Source organism: Lampris incognitus, chromosome 2 (genome assembly GCF_029633865.1).
Source record: "Lampris incognitus isolate fLamInc1 chromosome 2, fLamInc1.hap2, whole genome shotgun sequence".
Lineage (NCBI taxonomy): Eukaryota > Metazoa > Chordata > Actinopteri > Lampriformes > Lampridae > Lampris > Lampris incognitus.
The window spans coordinates 12,388,587-12,410,741 of NC_079212.1; the positions used below are offsets into that span (position 1 = coordinate 12,388,587).

General features: G+C 44.7%; 1 protein-coding gene across 1 annotated transcript in view; it reads left to right on the plus strand.

The window, feature by feature from the left end:
• Window positions 1-125: 125 nt before the first annotated feature.
• top1b (DNA topoisomerase Ib) overlaps window positions 126-22,155 on the plus strand; it is a 29,803-nt gene continuing 7,773 nt past the window's right edge. The window contains exons 1-14 of the mRNA XM_056273303.1: window positions 126-225; window positions 540-564; window positions 2,113-2,209; window positions 3,538-3,658; window positions 3,853-3,908; window positions 4,079-4,183; window positions 4,368-4,458; window positions 4,604-4,689; window positions 4,835-4,950; window positions 17,725-17,846; window positions 18,063-18,185; window positions 18,306-18,493; window positions 19,551-19,695; window positions 19,934-20,077. Coding sequence (XP_056129278.1) covers window positions 193-225; window positions 540-564; window positions 2,113-2,209; window positions 3,538-3,658; window positions 3,853-3,908; window positions 4,079-4,183; window positions 4,368-4,458; window positions 4,604-4,689; window positions 4,835-4,950; window positions 17,725-17,846; window positions 18,063-18,185; window positions 18,306-18,493; window positions 19,551-19,695; window positions 19,934-20,077 — 1,452 coding nt within the window. The 5' untranslated portion in view covers window positions 126-192. The remainder of the gene's footprint in view (window positions 226-539; window positions 565-2,112; window positions 2,210-3,537; window positions 3,659-3,852; window positions 3,909-4,078; window positions 4,184-4,367; window positions 4,459-4,603; window positions 4,690-4,834; window positions 4,951-17,724; window positions 17,847-18,062; window positions 18,186-18,305; window positions 18,494-19,550; window positions 19,696-19,933; window positions 20,078-22,155) is intronic.

Consider the following 22,155-nt stretch of genomic DNA (forward strand, 5'->3'; position numbering starts at 1 on the left):
ATTTTTTTATCCTTTTTTTTTTTTGAGTCGGGGGAGCACGCCGAACCTTTTTTTTTTTTACCCATTGAATTGACTTGAGCATGCGCAGTCGCTCGTTATTGAGACTCCATTCCACAGTCTAGAGGCTTCAGAGAATCCCCCTCGCCTTCTGGACGGCTGTCATCTGTGCCATCTCACAGAAACAAGTTGACGATGAGCGGTGATCATGAACATAAAGATTCTCAGGTAACACTTTGCTGATGTGCTGAGATCATGTGTATCGCGGGTAATTTGCTCCCTGACAATTGGTGACAGTGCTGGTTGGTGGGCTATTAATGATGTCACTATGTGAAATAACGGACGAGTAAATAACTTGGGCCACTTTTTGTTTTTCCTCCAAGTCATTCCTTTAACAACTTTGAAATTGGTGCACTTTTGCGCAGCGCCGTGGTGCTGCGTTTGGATTTTCTGTGCCATCCAATGAAAACTTGATCAAATAACCAAGCTACCGGCATTTAGAAAATTGATCGATTCTCTGTCTTTGTTTTCACGTCTCTCAGGTCAATTCCGGATCGAAAGCAAACGGTAGGTCTCCCGGTCATTTTTTTTCCTGAAATTATCCTCGCTTTCCACTCGCTATCGTGACCCATCTGGTGTTAGTTTTTAAAGGACAGAAATGGCGTCCCAGAGACTAAGTCCCTTCTCCTCCACTCTCTCGCGGCTATTGTTCCAAAAGAGGGTCTCAAAACGACCCTTTCGCGTGTCGGTACTTTAATCCGGGCTGAGATTCGGGAAGCACGCGACATCGTGTTTGCCATGCACGCCCCGTGTTCGCGGCACGTTGGTGCAAATAGGCCTAATTTTGGAGCCGAAAGTGGCAGAATTGGGGTTGAGGACTTAGTCTCTGCGCCATTTTCTTTTTCTCTCGCTCTCAGCCAAGGGTGCCGATCAGCGGACGGACCGTCTGCCGCGATATGGAGGCGAAAGCGGGGAGCTGTATCGCCTCTACCGGCCCGTGACTCGGCTGCATTTAGGGTAGATTTTGAAGCAAGGGGGAAAAAAAAGGCTTTTTTTTTTAATCTGTTGAACCTAAAGTGATCCGCTAGGTTTTACTTCTGAACTTTTAATTACGGGGGAAAAAAAAGTTAAGACTACATTATTAAATCGGTATGGATTGTTCTGTCATTTTTAAAAAAAATTTTTTTTTTGCATAAATATGTAGGATTGCCCATGACTCTTGCAAACTTTGGAGACGCTTTACTGAGAAGTTGATAATCAGGCCTTAATATGATGTAAATCAAAAACAAATCTCACGTGAGTTGTTTTTAATCAGCAGACTGATCTCTGTGTTATTGTCTCCTATGACAATAGCGCATCAAAGCCGTTATTCATGTGTCATGACAGCGGGACGCCACGAGGTGATGATCAAACCCAAATCAGCCCCCCCCCCCATTTCCAAAGCCTGGAAAACATATTGATGAAATGACAGTTAAAACAGTTTACATCTTATTAGAATTAATTTATGCCCCTGATTTTAAAGAAGGTTCTCTTGCAACAGCAAAATAAGAAGTGCAGTCTACCAAAGCAAGATCTTGGGGAAGGTGCTGCTCCAGTGGGCTTTGGACCAGCAACCAGAAATATACGTCGGGGCGTGAGGCAGGGCACCGACAGCATCTCTTTTGTCAGCCTGAGATAATATAGAGGAGAAGCCACCACCATTTCGAGAAAACGTGTCAAAATTACATGTCTGCCCTGCTCCCCCGTGCTCTGGCCTCGCTATCTTTTAAACCCTCCTAGACTCGGTCTGTCTGAGCAACAGGTCTCAGTTTTGCTTTTGGAGGAGATTCATTTAGATGAAAAGTGCATGTAACTTCTCGCTGCTTTTTAGTTAATGAGTGATGTTAATGCACATGGCAGAAGTAGGCGCTGTGTGTCTGTGATGTACGACTCCCAGTGGTTAACTAGATTTTTTTTCCCCTTCAGCTCATATTTGCATGCCTTCTACCACAGCTACGTTAAAGGAGACCACTAGCTTTATTTGCAGTTCTAAAAGATGACTTCTCAGATTACATGGTGATCAATTTCTGTTTTTTGATCGCTGGTAAGGAAGTTGGTCTTTCCTTTTTGTCATAGACTCTCACAAGCATAAAGAAAAGCACAAAGACAAGGAACACAGACACAAAGACCACAAGAAAGACAAGGAAAGGGAGAAATCCAAACACAGCAACAGGTATTGTACCACTCTTCTTTTTGCATCATTGTCTTCCTCCTGGCGGCATGGTGGCACTGTGGTTAGCGCGGTCACCTCACAGCAAGAAGGTCCTGGGTTCAAGCCCCAGGGTAGTCCAACCTTGGTGGGTCATCCTGGGTTGTCCTCTGTGTGGAGTTTGCATGTTCTCCCTGTGTCTGTGTGGGTTTCCTCCGTGGGTCTCCGGTTTCCTCCCACAATCCAAAGACATGTAGGTCAGGTGAATTGGCTATACTAAAAAAAATAGGCCCTAGGTATGAATGGGTGTGTGTGTGTTGGCCCAGTGATGGCCTGGCGGCCTGTCCAGGGTGTCTTCCCGCCTGCCATCCAATGACTGCTGGAATAGGCTCCAGCATCCCTGCGACCCTGAGAGCAGGATAAGCGGTTCAGATAATGGATGGATGGATGGATGGATGGCTGTCTTCCTCCTCTATCTCTTTTGGTACATGGTAAAACTATGTGAGATGCTGTTTTCTGTACAGCAATTTAAACTTGGATATCCATTGCAAAATTAATTGCAGGCAGAGCTGCAGCTTAATTGGTGTGTAGGGGGTCATGTATGACGGATCAAATGTCGCATTGCTCTGACAAAGGAACTTCATACTATTGAAAGAACTGAAACCGATGACCGGTTCTTAACAAGCTCAGTCATAAACGTCTGTGTGTCTTGATTAGGAATGCTGGTTGACATATTGATGTGTATTTACTAATGGTTTTGTTCATGTTTTTCTAATTTTGACAGTGTATGACAGTGTTTATCTCTGTGCACACTTTGTGTTAATAAATAGCTGTTATTATGACTTCTGTCTCACATGTTGCTTAAATGAGAAAGATGACAGTTTTGGATACATCTGCATGCATCATACTTTGTGCCAGTCTGAAACATCGAGCAAAACAAGCCGGCAAGTGGGGTGACTATTTCAAACAGACAGGAGAGAATCCCAGAGTAAAGTGAATTTAATTGCAACGAATAGAACCCTGTAGTCTCAAATAAGCAAAGTCACAAAAACGCTATGAAATTCTCTTTTCTGAATGGCATCTGCAAAGCCTTTGTAATTTAAACTTCAAGTCACCATGTATGGAGCTCATGGAGCTGTTCTTCAGATGAAGTAGTGATAATCATTAAGAGCTTCAGTGTGATCATACGGCCATGACTTGTCAGTGCTACTTGAAGATTGCTTAGCTCATATTGTTGGCCTCTGGAGCTTTGTGGCTGCTGTCCTTCGTGTTTTGTTTTGTTTTTTGTCGGTACCACAGTTGACCTCTAGCCCTTCACCTCTGACCTCTCTGCTGTGATTTCTGTGTCTCAGCGAACACAGGGAGCACTCGGACAAGAAACACCGAGACAAAGAGAGAGAGAAGCTGAAGCATATCGATGGCAGTTCAGACAAGCACAGGGAGAAACACAAAGAGAAGAGGAGAGAGGAGAAGGTTTGTTCATCCTGCATAAAGAGTCTGTCGCACTACACAATAAATCAACCTGGCGAATAGGTGCAGAGACCTCTATCCAGACTGGCATGATGGCTCAAACCTAAGATTGCTGCTAAAAGTTTTCATGTACAAATGTACAATTGATGATCAAATGCCATATGGAGATCTGATGAAATATCCTTTATTTCTTATAGATCAAATCTTCTCATGTGGACAAGCCTAAAAAGGAAAAAGAAAACGGTTATGCAAGGTAAACAGTGGCTACAACATAATCGTATGCTCAGCCATAAAATTAAAATAAAGCTGTGAAAGATCAAACTGCAAAAAACCTTGGAAAGAATTGATCAGGAGTCAGGACCTAAGTCTCTAGCTCACTAACCCCATGATGTTGCTTTACTGATACGCTGTCTTCAATTGCAGACAGATGAGCCCCCCTGCCATTAAGAATGAGCCTGAGGAAGACAACGGCTTCTACCCTTCTCCCAGATACAACAAGAACATCAAGAGAGAATGGGAGGATGAGGAGTAGGTATCTTTCACATCTATCAAAACCCCCGTCATTCATTCTGAGGTGTCCCTCCAAAGCCAGTGGATGCAGTTGGCTGTTTCAGATGTTGTCCAATTGTTTTGCTCTTTTTTTTCCCCAAGTGTCTTCAAAAACATATTTCAAGATTCCTTTGGCTTATCCATACTATGCATTTGATTCCAGAGTTGAATACAAGCCGAAAAAAATAAAGACAGAAAATGACAAAAAGGCAAAGAAGAGAAAACAGGAGTATGACGATGAAGATGAAAATGAGGTAAATCTTATTTTGCATATTCTCTGGTGGTTGACGTCCTTTTATATGCCTGCGATAGGATTTCCTGTGGCTTCTCAAGATTATTTCTTTTCTCTCCAGATGTTTTTTTTTATAAATTTTTTTACTTATTTGTCTTTTTTAACAGGACATGAAGCCCAAAAAGAAGATCAAAGACAAAAAGGGAACTGGGGGAAAGAAGCCAAAAAAGGAAGAAGAGGAGAAGTGGAAATGGTGAGATAATTGCCGGGACACAAAACAAATATACACAATTGATTTTTTTTTTTTTGTCGATATTTCTATAGAGAATCAGATAAAGCTAGGGTTTTTTTTTCTTTGTCTCTCATGCATTTATTTTTTCTGTTGTCTGGATGATAAGGTGGGAGGAGGAACGATACACCGATGGCTCCAAGTGGCGCTTCTTGGAACACAAGGGCCCCGTGTTTGCCCCCCCTTACGAACCCTTACCTGACAACGTCAGATTTTACTACGACGGTGAGCCTGCCTGGTTCGAGATTACTCCACAATAGCACTGAATTATTACCTTTTAGTCAAGTCAAATCAATTTTTGTATAGCCCAATATCACAAATTACAAATTTGCCTCAGTGGGCTTTACAGCAACGCAACATCCTGTCCTTAGACCCTCTCATCGGATAAGGAACAACTCCCTAAAAAAAAAACAACCCTTTAACAGGGAGAAAAAATAGGAAGAAACCTCAGGGAGAGCAACAGAGGAGGGATCTTTCTCCTAAGACAGACAACGTGCAATGGATGTTGTGTTTACACAATTTACAGAATACAACATTGAAAGAGGATCAACGGAGTTATAATGGAATTATAAAATTTATGAAGAATATGATGCACAGGATGCTAAGCAGTGTCCAGACTCCACCGGAACAGCCCAGGACCCAAGCCACGTGACCAACATCACCATGTAAAAAAGATATATAAAAAGAAAATGTGATGAGGAGAATGCCAAGCAGCATCTAGGTGGCGACCACCGTCACCACGGAGACCTGGGAGGAGGACCGACTGCACGTGCACACAAGGGAGACTCACGTGACACCATTCACACACAGAAAAAGAAAAAGCAGAATGCATCATTCAGAGAAAGAGAAGAGAACAGTTTGCAATAGTCATTAGTCATAATCAATTAAGTCATCAATTAATCATAATCTATACGCTATAATCTCATCGGCAGAACAGTGGTTGGTAAATTCATTGAGACAGAAATTGACCCACCATGTACAGGTTGTGAAGCACTCAACTTAAAGGCAACTAATTGTAAGTTAAGGCAAAAAGATGAGTTTTAACTTTGGATTTAAAGGACTCAACAGACTCTGATTGTCTAATGGCAGCAGGCAAGTTATTCCACAAGAATGGGGCCTGATAGGAAAAGGCCCTGCCACCAGCTGACTTCTTTTTAACTTTGGGTACACACAGGAGCCCTGTATTTTGAGAGGGAAGAGCTTGAGATGGAATGTACGGTTTAAGGAGGTCAGACAAGTAAGATGGGGCAAGCCCATTAAGATTTTATAAGTCAACAGAAGCACCTTGTATTCTGATCTAACATGGATAAGTAGCCAATGAAGGGAGGCAAGAATTGGTGTAATATGGTCAAATTTCCTAGATTTAGTTAGGATTCTAGCAGCAGCATTCTGAACCATCTAAAGACTTTTAGTACTTGCATGTGGCAGACCTGAAAACAACATTACAGTAATCAAGTCTGGATGAAACAAATGGATGTAGTAGTCTCTGCATCAGCCATGGACATAAAATTTTAGCTATGTTATGTAAGTGAAAAAAGGCAGTCTTGGTGATTTCTTCAATGTGCTTATCAAAAGAAAGGCTGGGATCAAATGTAACACCCAGATTTTTGGCTGCCACACTTTTTGAAATCACAGAGTTGTCGTATGTTATCGTTACTTGATCAAATTGGTGTCTTGTGTCTAGCAGGGTCGATCACCAGCATCTTGGTTTTATCTGAATTCAAAAGTAGAAAGTTAAGTGACATCCAATTTTTCACAGTAGCCAAGCAGGCCTATACATTAGTCATTCGAGTATGATCATCAGCCCTTATGGGCACATACAGCTGAGTATCATCAGCATAGCAATGGAAATTTATTCCATAACTGCGTATAATTTGGCCAAGAGGTGAAATATAACGAGTGGAAAGTAGGGGGCCAAGAACTGAGCCCTGAGGTACACCCTATTTAACGTCAGATAATTTTCATGTAATATTACTATAGTGGACACAATGTGTCCTTCCAGATAAATAGGACTTAAGCCAAGAGAGAGCTAAGCCAGAGACACCATAATTACAACTTAATCTGTCTAATAGTACATCTGCTGCTGGTTCCTAGTGGGATCTTATTCTAGCTGTAGCTGTCTTATTCTATTTACTTACTTGTCTTATTTACTTATCCTAGCTGTAGCTGTTTTTTCACCTAGTGTGCCCTTAAATATTTCTTGTTGCCTAGCTGTTTTGACTTAGTTATCCTTTTAGCTTATAAATATATTCCTTGGTATCTTGCTGTTTGCAGTTTTAATAGTATTGTGTGAGGTTTGATAGAGTTTTACATAAGTGATCAGTTCTGTGCAATAGGCCTATTTTCAGTGTACCTCTTTGGCCAATTGGGTGTTAATTGGCCAGGGTGTGGCCAGAACATCACAGGGATTTATAAATCTGGCCTGATTCAGTTTTAATCCAGTGTGCATCTTAACTTCTGGAGTGATTCTGAATTGCTGGTTCATCTAGAACAGAGTAAGTATCATCTTTCTTGCTTAACAAGTTGCTACTAGTCTTATTCCAGCTGCTTGAGTATTAGTCCTTTTGTCTATACATCTGCTGCTGGTTCCTAGTGGGATCTTATTCTAGCTGTAGCTGTCTTATTCTATTTACTTACTTGTCTTATTTACTTATTCTAGCTGTAGCTGTTTTTTCACCTAGTGTGTCCTTAAATATTTCTTGTTGCCTAGCTGTTTTGACTTAGTTATCCTTTTAGCTTATAAATATATTCCTTGGTAACTTGCTGTTTGCAGTTTTAATAGTATTGTGTGACGTTTGATAGAGTTTTACATAAGTATCCAGTTTCTGGGCAATAAGCCTATTTTTAGTGTACCTCTTTGGCCAATTGGGTGTTAAGTGGGCAGGGTGTAGCCTGCACTCATGGCAAACAATTAGCAATCAGTCTTCTTTAAATCACTGCTGCTACTTGGAAGCGATAGCTTCCAAGCATCAGGCAAACAAGCCTAGGTTGAACAAAGGCAAGTGTGACTTTTTCAAGCCAAGACTTTGTCAAGCACGGACTGCTCTTTTTAGATCCAGTCAGTCATCTGTATTTTGTGTACATAGTATAGACTATGTGTTTCCTTCGCATTCCTGTCCTTTCCTCTTCCCGGGGCTGGCATAGACGTTGGTCACTCCTAGGTGCTGTGACCCTACCAATCTCATCTATCCCACTCTCCACTCACGTTGAGCAAGTGGTGACGGGAGGGCTCTGGAATTGCCAGTCTGTGCTGCTGAAAGCTGAGTTTATCTCAGGCTATGCATCCTTGCGATCCCTCAACTTTCTTGCTCTAACTGAAACCTGGATCATGCCAGAAAACACTACCACACCCGCAGCTCTGTCTGATGTGTACTCTTTTTCTCACACTCCCAGAGCTGGGAGGTGGGGTGGTGGTACTGGCCTGCTAATCTCCCTGAAATGGAAATACTCTCTTGTTTCCATTCCACAGTTTTCTCCGCCCTCTTTTGAATTTCATGCTGTTACTGTCTCTTATCCAGTCAAACTCACCATCGTGGTTGTGTACCGCCCACCAGGCCCCCCTGGTGAGTTTCTGGAGGAGCTTGACACACTTGTCTCGCACTTCCGTCTTGATGACTCTGCACGTATCCTTCTCGGTGACTTCAACATCCACAATAACAAGCTAGATCCTCTTCTCTCTTTCCTCTCCTCTTTTGACCTTCACCTTTCACCCTCTCCTCCTACCCACAAGGCCGGCAACCAGCTGGACCTCATCTTTACTAGACACTGTCCTATTTCCAATCTCTCTGTTACTCCCCTCCAGCTCTCTGACCACTATTTCATGTCTTACTCTCTCTCCCTCTCTTCACCCCCCTCAGCCCCTTCCCCTACCCACATGGTTTCCACCCGTAGACACCTCTGCTCTCTCTCCACCACTGAGCTTTCTTCCTCTGTTACCTCTATCCTCCCTACACCTGAATCTTTCTCTCTCCTACCCCCTGACACTGCTACTGATCTTCTTCTCTCTACCCTCTCTTCTTCTCTGGACAATCTCTGTCCCCTCACCTCCAGGCCTGCACACCCAACTCCCCTTGCCCCTTGGCTGACCGACTCAGTACGTACTGACAGACGGAGCCTGAGAGTGGCAGAGCGCAAATGGAGAAAAGGCAAACTCCCAGAGGACCTTCTCAACTTCTAATCTCTTCTTTCCACTTTCTCCTCCTCCCTTTCTGCTGCTAAGGCTGCCTTCTATCGCTCTAAAATCCTATCCTCTGCCTCTAATCCTAAGAAACTCTTTGAAACCTTCTCTACACTTCTTCAACCCCCACCTCCTCCTCCTACTTCCTCCCTTCTCCCTGATGACTTCTCTAACTTCTTTGAGAAGAAGGTAAACGACATCAGATCCTCCTTTTCTCACCACCCGGCTAGTGCTGCTTGCACTATCCCACCCTCTGCACCCTCCCTCACCTCTCCACGTCCCACCCTATCCCACCTCGCTCCCCTCTTCCCCCGACAAGGTCCTCAACCTCATCACATCCAGTCGCCCCACCACATGCTCCCTTGACCCGGTCCCCTCCCCTCTTCTTCAGTCTATAGCACCTGAACTCCTCCCCTATCTAACCCACCTCATCAACACCTCCCTGCAGGCAGGATGCTTTCCATCTGCCTTCAAGACTGCTAGAGTCACCCCCCTTCTCAAGAAACCATCACTTAACCCCTCTGATGTCAAAAACTACAGACCAGTTTCCCTTCTACTCTTTCTATCCAAAACTTTTGAACGTGCTGTCTTTAACCAACTTTCTTTGTACCTCCACCAGAACAACCTCCTAGACCCCAACCAGTCTGGGTTCAGGGTGGGTCACTCAACAGAGACGGCCCTCCTTGCAGTGACAGAATCACTGCACTCTGCGAGAGCAAACTCTCACTCCTCTGCCCTGATACTCCTGGACCTGTCAGCTGCGTTCGACACAGTGAACCACCAGATCCTCCTCTCTACTCTCGAGGGGCTGGGTGTCACAGGCTCTGCACTCTCAATGTTTGCAACCTACCTGATGGGTTGCTTGTACCCGGTGACATGGAGGGGATCTGTGTCGGAGCCTCACAGACTGACTACAGGCGTTCCACAGGGTTCGGTTCTGGTTCCTCTCCAATTCACCCTGTACACGACATCCCTGGGTTCTATTGTTCGCTCGCATGGCTTCTCTTACCATTGTTATGCCGATGACACCCAGCTGATCTTGTCCTTTCCTCCCTCTGGCACACAAGTAGAGACACGCATTGCTGCGTGCTTGACTGACATCTCGGAGTGGATGGCGACGCACCACCTGAAGCTCAATCTGGACAAGACAGAGCTGATGTTCCTCCCGGGGAAAAGTTGCCCGCACCGAGACCAGGCCATCACCATTGACAACACTTTGGTGACACCAACTCGGACTGTGAGGAATCTGGGTGTTATCCTGGATGACCAACTGTCGTTTGCTGAAAACGTTGCATCGGTTGCTTGCCCCTGCAGATTTCTCCTCTATAACATCAGGAGGATTCGCTCATTCCTCACTGACGAGATGGCACAGGTGCTCATCCAGGCTCTGGTCATCTCCCGGCTGGACTACGGCAACTCCTTCCTTGCTGGCGCCCCGGTGTCGGCCATCAGACCTCTGGAGCTTGTTCAGAAAGCTGCAGCTCGTCTGGTGTTCAACCGCCCTAAGTTCTCCCACACAACTCCCCTTCTCATGTCCCTACACTGGCTCCCAGTAGCTGTTCGCATCCAGTTTAAGACTCTGGTTCTAGCCTACAGGGCAGTGAAAGGAACAGCTCCTTCCTATCTCCAGGCCATGGTCAAGCCCTACACCCCCACCTGACCTCTTCGCTCTGCTGCCTTGGGACGCCTGGTTGCCCCGTCACTCAGAGGCCCTTGCTGCCGATCGACCCGGTCATGGCTCTTTTCTGTCCTGGCCCCACAGTGGTGGAATGAACTCCCCACTGATGTCAGGACAGCGGAGTCGCTGCCCATCTTTCGGCGCAGGTTGAAAACTCACCTTTTTAAGAATTGCTATCCTGTTACTTGTTCTTAGCACTTATTTTATTCACTCATTTAAAAAAAAATCTCTTTCTTGCACTTTTACTTAAGCACTGGTTTTGCTCTTAGATGCTTGTTTAGATGCTCTTATGACCTCTTATGACTAGTAGTTCTCCTGATTTCCTACATTAAATATACTTATTGTAAGTCACTTTTGATGAAAGCGTTGGCTCTATACTGTAATGTAATGTATACAGTGATCAATGGTGTCAAAGGCTGCATTGAGGTCCAGTAGGTCCAGTACGAGAAGCCTAGAAGTGAAATCAGAGTTCATAGCTAATAAAAGATCGTTCACCACTCTGGTCAGAGCAGTTCAGTGGAGTGAAGGGCTTGAAAGCCAATTGAAAAGGTTCATATAGATGGTTTACTTCTATATGTGTCGAAAGTTGTTGATACACAACTCTCTCTAGTACTTTAGAAAAGAATGGAAGATTAGAGACTGGTTGATAGTTATTAAGAGACCCTGGATCGAGGTGCGGTTTTTTAAGTAGAGGTTTAACCGCAGCTGTCTTAAAACTGTTGGGAACAGTGCCAGTAGTAAGTGATAAATTAACAATGTCTAGTATTGTAGGTCCCAGAAAAGGCCAGAGGTCTTTAAAAAGTTTTGCTGGTAAGGGATCAAGTAGGCAAGCAGTTGGTTTAGAAGCTGATGTGAACTTAGTCAAAGTATCAAGAGAGATAGTCTCAAAAGCTGTAATAACAGGGACTATCAGTGACTCATTGTATACATATGAATTTGGTAATACAGGATCTGCAGGAGTAACTGGAGTTGAAAAACTAATTTTGTTTAAGATCTCATCGACCTTATTGCAGAAAAAAACTAGAAAGTCATGGGCCATGAATGGTGAGCGGCTAATAGACGGCTGCTTTTTTTTTAATATAAAATTATTTCTGATTTTTCCCTTTTTCTCCCAATTTAGTGGCCAATCAATCTCTATTTTAGTTCAAACACCCATCCTCGTACTACATGCGTTCGTCAACTGCATCTCTCCGGCTGGCGTTATTATGAAACCCACTGCTTTTCTGGGCAAGACACGCCCTGTGTGGCATTCAAGCCCTAGGATTGGCCAGGCGTCCAAGCGCTAGGATTGGCCAGGCGTCTATGCTTGCGCTAGGCACGCCCACGAGCCTACTCGCTATTAAAATGAATTGAGGATTTTAGGTCTTTGACCACCTCCGACGCAAACCGTGTTTGTTTTTTTGTGATTGAATACACTTTTCCACACGTTTTGTGTGCCCTTATTAACAAGTAGTGGTTATACAGAAAAAAATACTTCATTTCAGGAACTGTTGCTGCATAATATTGTGGCGAATTCGGGGGACAACGCAACCACAGGAACTGCCGCGGCCGGGAAGCGAACCCGTATCGCCCGCACCGCAGGAGACATCGCTAACCGCTCGACTAAAAGGTCAGACTTGCCAGCCAGCGGCCAGCGTGTCTACTTATCCATGCACGTTACGATATATCAGTATCGTAGTAACTTTTTGATGAGAGGCTGACGCTACTCAAAGCGACGTGGTTTTTTTGTTAGCTTAGCTATTTGTTCCCCAAAAGGACAAGTGATTGTTCGGTATTATGTAATTGGTTGATCTCGATAATCGCAGTTTGTTAATGTAACCGGTTATTTTCTTGCTCGGTGCGGGATTCGATACGAGGTGTACTGTACCACAAGGCGACATCACTGACCGCTCGGCTAAAGGGTCGACCCGTTATCTAGGGACTAATGTGTCTTATTAGTAGTTTACATTAATAAGCACACACAAAACATGTGGGGGTCACAAATGAATAACACTTTAATCAGAGAGGAAACCAGAATCCCTTTAGCCTATTCTTTATTAGAGGTCGGGTAGCAGAGGCGTTAAAGTTACTACGATACTGATATAATATTATGCAGCAACAGTTCCTGAAAGGGAGTATATTTTCTGTATTAAGTAGTTGGCTGATGGCGATAACCACTACTTGTTAATAAGGGCACACAAAACGTGTGGAAAAGTGTATTCAATCACAAAAAAAGCAAACACGGTTTGCGTCGGAGGTGGTCAAAGATCTCAAATCCTCAATTCATTTTAATAGCGAGCAGGCTCGTGGGCGTGTCTAGCGCAAGCATGGACGTCTGGCCAATCCTAGCGCTTGGACGCCTGGCCAATCCTAGTGCTTGAATGCTACACAGGGCGTGTCTTGTCCAGAAAAGCAGTGGGTTTCATAATAACGCCCGGCCGGTAGTCTCGAAGGAGACGCTTCGCTACTTCCGTGACAAGGCGATTCCATGCCGAACCACGGCCTTGTTTTTTTCCGACCCGCATTCCGGGAACTCTGCCTCTGATTGGCTAGTACTCGTTGCCTCCGTTGATTAGGTTGGTTAAGGTTAGGGTTAGGGTGGGGTTAGGGATAGGGTTAGCCAATCAGAGATAGAGTAGGGGCGGGTCTTCCCGGAATCCAGGTGGGAAAAATAATAACGGCGAACCACACAGAGACGCATCATGTCACGAACACAGGCCGACTCCGCCCCCCTCCCGAAGACAGCGCTGCCAATTATTGCTGCTTCATCGAGTCCGGCCGTGGTCGGATCTGGCGCCCCAGTGGGCAACTGCATCGACACAAAGTCGACGCTTAGACCGCTACACCCCCGCGGACCCCTTAGACGCCTGCTTTTTAGTAAGTTTAGATACAGTGGCAAAGATCTGGGTTATGTTTATTAATATTGATTAAGTGAGAGAGATACGCTGTTTCTGCAGCAGATAAAGAACGTTTGTATTTCAATAAACGCTGATGCAACGATAAGTAGAAAAACGTCCAATTTTGATTTTCACCATTTACGTACCAGTCTCCAGCAGGCCTGCTTAAGAGCACGTGTCTCATCGTTAAACCAAGGTGTAGGCCTCTTTAGTTGCCTAGCTCTGGTAGTGAGAGGTGCAACTGAATCAGGGAGACTAGAAAGGGCCACATTTAAGTCACTAGTGAAATTTTCAACAGAGTCAGTTACCACAGTGAAAGCAGCCAAGACTTCAGGCGGCTGCTGGCCAAATGCAGCTACAGTGGAGGGACCAATGTGGCGAGTGGCAATTGCATCTGTGCCGACATTAACCGGATAGGCCAATGATGCTTCACATTTGATGAGAAAATTATCTGACACAGCAGATGTGGTTGGCAAGACATTCAGATCAGAAACAGCTATCCCTTTAGACAAAACCAAGTCAAGGGTGTTCCCACTGCAATGAGTCGACTCTTGAATAAACTAAGCGAACCCAAAAGTATCAACTAGTGCCAGAAAGGCTTTACTTAGAGGATCAGCAACCTTATTCGGATGAATATTGAAATAACAAAGAATTAGAATCTCATCACAGTGAGTAACAATGCCTGAGACAAATTCTTCAAGAAATAATGAGTAACAGCCAGGGGGCCGATAGAGTATCACATTTTGGACTGAGCCGAGTCTATTCATGGCTGAGGGAGATGGACAAGAGCCTCAAAAGACTGGAATTTAGATTAAAGTCTAGAAGTCAGATTGAAAATAGATTTATATATTAAGGCAACACCCCCACCTTGTTTATTTGCCCAAGCTACATGGGCATAAGTATTGTCAGGTGGGGAAGCTTCATTTAAGGGAAGGAAAATATTTGGTTTCAGCCATGTTTCACATAATCCAATCATATCGAAACTATGTTCAAGAATCCGATCATTTATTAGTAAGGCTTTGGTAGACAAGGATTTGATATTTATGAAACCAAATTTAAGCATCTTGTGGAAGTGATCAGCAGTAAGCAGAAGTTTAGAGCTACCAATAGGTGAAATATTAATTGGAATTAGACACCTTGTTGACAATTTTGACAACCAATGCTTTGGACGATATGTGGTCACATTTTTGATAACATTAGATGTTTGGTTTTGTAGATTATTAAGTTCTTCGTTGCACATTTCACCATTACCAGTGGTAGGAATCATTATTAGATTATTGTGATTCACACATTTAGGTGAGAAGCGCTTGGGTGCAATACAGCAGGGTAGGGAGACAGTCTCAATGTTATAAACCAAGCTATCAGTCTGATTATCTACACTGAGAAATTCCCTGACTAATCATATAAATTAAACTACTTGACTCCACATCCGCACTAGATTTAAACCTAGCAGGCTCACTAATCACCTGCAACCTGCTGAATGATAAGTCCCTAGTGTCAAACTAAACGTAAACAGCTATCTATGTTGCTAGACAAAAGAGCGGCGCCACCCCCAGTAGGGTGAATACCGTCCGCTTTCACCAAGTAAGGGTGGCCCTAGAAAGAAGGCCAGTTATCAACAAAGCCGAATCCCTGATCATTACAGTAACGAGCCGGCCAGCGGTTCATTGAGAGGAGCCTACTGTACATCTTATCATTACCCCTCACAGGTAAGGGACCAGAGACAATTAATCGATGCCGACACATCTTTCTGGCAAACTCAAGCTTTCTGACTAGGCTGGCTTTTGTGATCTGATTGCTTCATCCTAGCATTATTGGTGCCAACATGAATAATAATGTGGCTGAAAGTAGTTGGACTGTGTGCCTGACGGAGGCATCACGGAGGGAGAGTCAGGGAACACAGTGGGTTCCCTGACTCTCCCTGTGATGCCAGCACCCTAAGACTATCCTCTATGTCGGAGACTCTGGCCCCGGGTAAACAGTGAACCAAGGCTGGCGAAGCTAATCTAATAATGTGGGTGTAACGGATGTGGCTAGGGCATAGAAGGAGGCAACTCTCAACGACAGTTTTTCAGCATTTATTGGCTCTGCTGAAGACAGAAACATTTTCGGTATCTCTTCCACACGCTGTCAGATTTCATTCGCACATCACCACAACAAAGTTTTAACTCGTGATAAGTCTCCAAGGACAGGATGTTGTGTTGCTGTAAAGCCCCTTGAGGCAAATTTGTCATTTGTGATATTGGGCTATACAAATAAAACTGACTTGACTCTTAGAAACTCAAATGTAACTATGAAAAATATACAATAGGAAACAGTGCCACCCAGTGGGCAAAGTAAAAGGTGCATGGGGCGTGGGTCACTGAACAGAAACAACGGAAATTATAACTTTTAACAAGGAAAACACATACCTGCAGAAGACAAACACAACACATTTACGATATCTCTTCTGCACCTCTGCTCCTATACATCCAAAATAACAGTTTACACCACGTTTAGCCGCATTATACAGAGCGGCCTGCCGGCGGCAACCCGTTTTCACTACACTTCTACAACTTCGACAAAATATTATTTAGCCGTCAAAACTACATAAAACCGCTGGTTAATGTCATCGCATTAGCAGCAAACGGCATGCATTAAAAGTTACAACATCAACATTAGCGGTTCATTTTTCAAAAGAAAACAATGAAATAGCTCGACAGTCGGGCGTCCCTGCAGACACAATTGGCCGTGTCTGCGGGTGGGAAGCCGGATGTGAGTATGTGTCCTGGTCGCTGCACTAGCGCCTCATCTGGTCGGTCAGGGCGCTTGTTCGGGGGGGGGGGGGATACCGTGATTCTCGCACGCGCTACGTCCCCCTGGTGAAACTCCTCGCTGTCAGGTGAAAAGAAGCGGCTGGCGACTCCACATGTATCGAAGGGGGCATGTGGTAATCTGCAGCCCTCCCCAGAGCGGCAGAGGCGGCGTAGCAGCGACCGGGACGTCTCGGAAGAGTGGGGTAATTGGCCAAGTACAATTAGGGAGAAAAGGGGGGGAAATAAAAAAAGGAAAGGAATTGCACCACAGCATTTTTCCACACGACTCGCCTCATCAATGCAATACGCGCTGTGAGAAGAGGCTGAAGCTACGGAAGCACAGGAGGTACAGAAGGGGTAACGCGAAGTAACATAATTTCCGCAGGGAATATTAATCACAGTAAATTGAAATAACTCAAGAACAAGAGAAAAATCCACAAATACTTAGAATTGTAAACTACTAATAAGACACGTTAGCCCCTAGCTAACGGGTCTGACCCTTTAGCCGAGCGGTTAGTGATGTCGCCTTGTGGTGCGGTACACGCCGTGTCGAATCCCGCACCGGGCAAGAAAATAACCGGTTACAGAAATTGAGAGCATTTTTTTAAACTCTGGACAGGAGCATTACTCTGTGGCCGGTAGGACTACCAACAGGGCTAGCGAGTGGCGAAATCCGGTTTGCAGTCGGGAGAGGTGACTGCAGACCAAGCCACACGACCGGTGGCTTGCTCTTACGAGCCTTCCCACGCCGGTAAACAGAGACAAACTCCGCCGCCTCTACCGACGAGGTTGCGCTAGTGCTAACGGTAGCAGGTCTGCTGTCAGGCCCCGGGGCTAAGGCTATCTGGAGTGCCCGTCACATCGAACGTAATCCTAGCCGAAAGCAGCTGCTCTAACTCACGGACACGTCTCTCTAGTAGAGACAACCTATCTGTAACTACGGAGCAGTCACCGCGAACCATCGTTTTAAAGAGGCTGCTTTGACTGCGAATGTAATAGAGCTAACTGCTGTAATCTACTAATAAGACACGTTAGCCCCTAGTTAACGGGTCTGACCCTTTAGCCGAGCGGTTAGTGATGTCGCCTTGTGGTGCAGTACACGTCGTATCGAATCCCGCACCGGGCAAGAAAATAACCGGTTACACTGCTAAGCTCAAAGCTAGTAAACAAACTAGGGACGAGAAGATGCCTACTAAACACAAGAGTCGTTTAAGAAAGACAACCAGAGAATCTTGCAATAAGTGAACTAAGCGCAGAAAATAGCTAAATCTGAACAAAATGAAGAGGTCAGAGCAGAATATAGAGAAGAGATAGTGAGAAAATAGAAGTCGTTGATTTAACGAAGCCGCCTCCCACGAAGGCGGAAGCTGGAGACAGCTGGTAGTGACGTCCATGGACCAACACCGAAGGAGGAGCCTGAGTGAGCGTTATAACGACTCTTAACTGATTTTGTCCACCTTATCTTATTTGTAGGTAAGCCAATGAAACTTAATCCTGCTGCCGAGGAAGTTGCCACATTTTTTGGCAAGATGTTGGATCACGAGTACACCACCAAGGATATCTTCAGGAAGAACTTCTTTAAGGACTGGAGGAAGGTGAGGAAAGTAGACTAAGCGGACTCTATTTATCAAGTGTCTCAGGACAGATCTGGCATCAGCTTTTTCTTTTACAGGATAATGATGATATAATCGAGCCGACGTAATAATTGATCATAGATCAGTCTGATATACATGGTCAATATTGGCCATTGAAGGGATGAGATCCAAGTATTAAACTCGTGTATTTTACGAATCTATGTTCTCTGATCTCAGGAAATGACATCAGAGGAGAAGTCCAAGATCACCGACCTAAAGAAGTGTGACTTCAGAGAAATGAACGAGTACTTTAAGGCCCAGTCAGAGGCCAAGAAACAGATGTCCAAAGAGGAGAAACAGGTAGACCTTTAACACAAGGATGCTTACAGTACGCCTAGAGCACATATTCCTCCCAAAACTCAAAGCATAATTGAAATCCATATAGTATGTTGACTGTGTATATTTTTGAACATTTGCTAGAAAATAAAAGAAGAGAACGAGAGGATTCTTCAAGAGTATGGCTTCTGCATCATGGACAACCACAAGGAGAGGATCGGTAACTTTCGCATTGAGCCCCCGGGCCTCTTCAGGGGACGAGGGGACCATCCAAAGATGGGCATGCTGAAACGCCGCATTAGACCTGTAGACATCATCATCAACTGTAGCAAGTGGGTAACATCAGCATCCTTATGATCAGCATCACCATCCTGAATTTTTTTTCAGCATCTTATTTATTTGTATTTATCTGTAAAACCCAAAACAGATTATGTCAAAACGTTGATGCTAATGTTATGCGCAGTTCTGAGTCTTTACCACAAGGAGGCCTTGTTCACCGTTGTGTTGACACAGAGGTGGACATTTAGGTCATATCATGTGAGCATGCCCAGCAGCGGGTGAATGATACTGTTCATGTGGGATAGTAGGGTGTGAACTTGTGGCTAGTTCACAACACACTGTACGCCGACTTTTATGATGGATGAAGGTTCCTGACATTATACATTTAAATTAAGGTCCTGGGACTGTTGTCATTCTGTGTGTGCTAGTGTGCCTTTGAGTATGCTGGTCTGTTTCTGCTTGTTGCGTTCCCGCCATGTACACTGCATCTGCCCCATTCTCTCTGTCCCCCTTCCCATTGTTGTGCTCAGCCCCTCCCTTCCATGTTGTTTCTCCATCCCGCTCCTTCTGCCCCCCCCCCTTCTGACTTGCCTTATTGTGATCACTAAATTTATTTTTAGTAGCATGGAGTAATTTTCTCTTTACTGCGGTCCACCCTTGCCTCGGCTACCGCATATACGTTTGCGTGTTTACAAATGTGTATGTGTCGGCATTTGTGTGTGTGTGTTTGACTGAAGGCTGATCTGTAGCATTTAGTAACCATCATACTGACACAAACTAAACAATACAAACTTATCTTTTACACACACACACACACACACACACACACACACACACACACACACACACACACACACACGCATGCGTGCACATGCATACGTACAGGCACTGTGTCAAAGGTAGTCTTCCTGTCTGTGTAGCCTGCTGAGTCCACTCCATGTCTGGAAACAATAACACAACCCAGATAGGACATGTTGGCCTCCACATGCTGGTCATCAGTGGAGTTTTGCTATGCTTCGGCATGTCTCTTTCTATTGTCTAGCGGCCTACACAAAGGGGGACGTTTTCAACTACTTGGGTAACCAATAAAATCTGCACCCCTTTTTTTAGGGACTCTAAGCACCCAAAGCCTCCGCCCGGCACCCGATGGAAGGAGGTTCGCCATGATAACAAGGTGACCTGGTTGGTGTCCTGGACAGAAAACATCCAGGGTTCCATCAAGTACATCATGTTAAACCCTAGCTCTAGGATTAAGGTAAATATGACCTATCACCTTGGGAAGCTCAATTCCAGCCCTAAACGTATTCCTAATCTTGGCTTGCAACCCCCGATATCAGTTCGGAGATCTCGTCATTACCTCTTGACCATACCACAATATTTCTCCCTCCCTGGTGAAGCTAAGATAATGTCTAAAAAAAGTCATTCTCGACCAAACACTAAACCATTGTTATCTTTCTTTAAATCTGTTTTTGTGTTTACTTGCGTGCATAAAGGGGGAGAAGGACTGGCAGAAGTACGAGACGGCGCGGCGGCTGAAGAAGTGTGTCGATCGCCTGCGTGCCCAGTACAGAGACGACTGGAAGTCTAAAGAGATGAGGATCAGACAGAGAGCTGTGGCACTCTACTTCATCGATAAGGTGAGAAGAAACATACCCCCCCTTTTTTTCTATCCAATTGTATCTGACCAATTATTCCACTCTCCCGAGCCGTCCTGGCCGCTGCTCCACCCCCTCTGCCGATCCGGGGAGGGCTGCAGACTACCACATGCCTCCTCCGATACATGTGGAGTCGCCAGCCTCTTCTTTTCACCTGACAGTGAGGAGTTTTGCCAGGGGGATGTAGCGCGTGGGAGGATTCTGCTGTTCCCCCCAGTCCCCCCCCCAAACAGGCACCCCAACCGACCAGAGGAGGTGCTAGTGCAGCGACCAGGACACATACCCACATCTGGCTTCCCACCCGCAGACACGGCCAATTGTTTCTGTAGGGACGCCCGACCAAGCCGGAGGTAACGCGGGGATATGAACCGCCGATCCCCGTGTTGGTAGGCAACGGAATAGACCACCACGCCACCAGGATGCCCCTAAACACGTTTTATTTTATATTTGCTTGTTTAAAGGACTGTAAATGAATTTAACGCTGTGATTCGAAACTTCTCTCTGTTAATTGGTCATTATTTTATCCATTTGAAATGTGGTGACGATGTAGCAATTCTGTTGGGCAAGCAATCAATATTACAGTAGAACAGTCTTCTGCTACAGTTTGATATATAGGTGGCAGCAAGAAATAGACCCGTCGCAACCACTGTTGCTCGTGTGCCATCTGCACGGTGGCAGACTTTTCCATCTTTGTAAAAATTGGATCTTCAGACCAAAGCTAACCCAAGCAGTCTAATGTATTACAAACTTCATCAGAATATATCGCAATACAGTTCTACAGTTATATGGATTATCTGTCCAACAGAAGCATGGCCACATCGACATCACTTTTCAATCTCTTTTCCTGCTGGAGTTGTTTCCAACACGTGTGTGTTTGCTGATGCACCAGTGTTTGTGTGACCTGGTCAAAACAGTTTCAGCAGCGGTACACAGAGACTGGAGAGCTTCTCCAACCACGGCAGAGATGCCAGTTAGTACTATATAACCTGACCTCATGGTCCATATGGGTTAATAATGATTTATTAAAGGAGAAAAGTCATAGATTTCAGCTTTAATAGTCTATATTAATAGTCTATATTAATTTAATATTTAATAGTCTATGTCAGGCAGTAAATTTCTTATGCAGTGGACCCTCGTAATTATGTATTTAACATGTGTCCTCATTTAAAAAAGGTTTAAGGTTAATTTTAGTGGAAAACAGAATGTGATTAGCGAGAGAGAAGCTGATCGTCAGAGTAGCATTTACCTCGCTACTTTCTTTCTGTAGCTGAAATTCAGCTTGTCTTGATGCATGCTCAATAAACCAGGTAAGAAAATCAAAGAAGGTTGAATCAGTTCATCTGGACACGGCGTTTATTGAGCGAGAAACGTCTCATTACTCATCTAAGTGGCCTCTTCAGTCTAAACTGACTGCAGGTATCCCCACCCTTATAAACAATACAGTTGCATAACGGCCGAAACCAACAACCAGTTTCATATGCAAATATGGGTGACCATTAACTAGCGTTTCAATGGCCATGTGTATTATTCACAGAGGATTTGGGAATATTTGCCATCACTGCATTGTAAATTGGCGACAGATGTACTCTTAATCTATGTGAAGAGCGAACGACCATCCCTGAACTGAGGGCGGGGCCTAAGAGAACATATCTCGCCGTTTTACAATGCTGTGATTGCAATCATTCCCAAATCCTCTGTGAATAGTACACATATGACCATTGAAACTGTAGTTAATGGTCACACCCATATTTGCATATGAAACTGGTCGTTGGTTTTGGTCGTTATGCAAGTGTATTGTTCATAAGGGTGGGGGTACCTGCAGTCAGTTGAGACTGAAGAGGTCACTTATGCCCTTTTTCCACTACATGGTACCGGCTCATCTCGACTCGACTCGGCTCGACTCGCAGAATGTCATTTCCCATTACCGTAACAGTACCCCCTCAGTGTAGCTGGTCTGCATGGATTTTGGTACCCACTCCAGTTTTTTGGGAACCTTGACAAAGGTGGTACCAGAAAAGTGGTAACAGTTACCAAAATGCCGGTATTTTGCAGTAATGGAA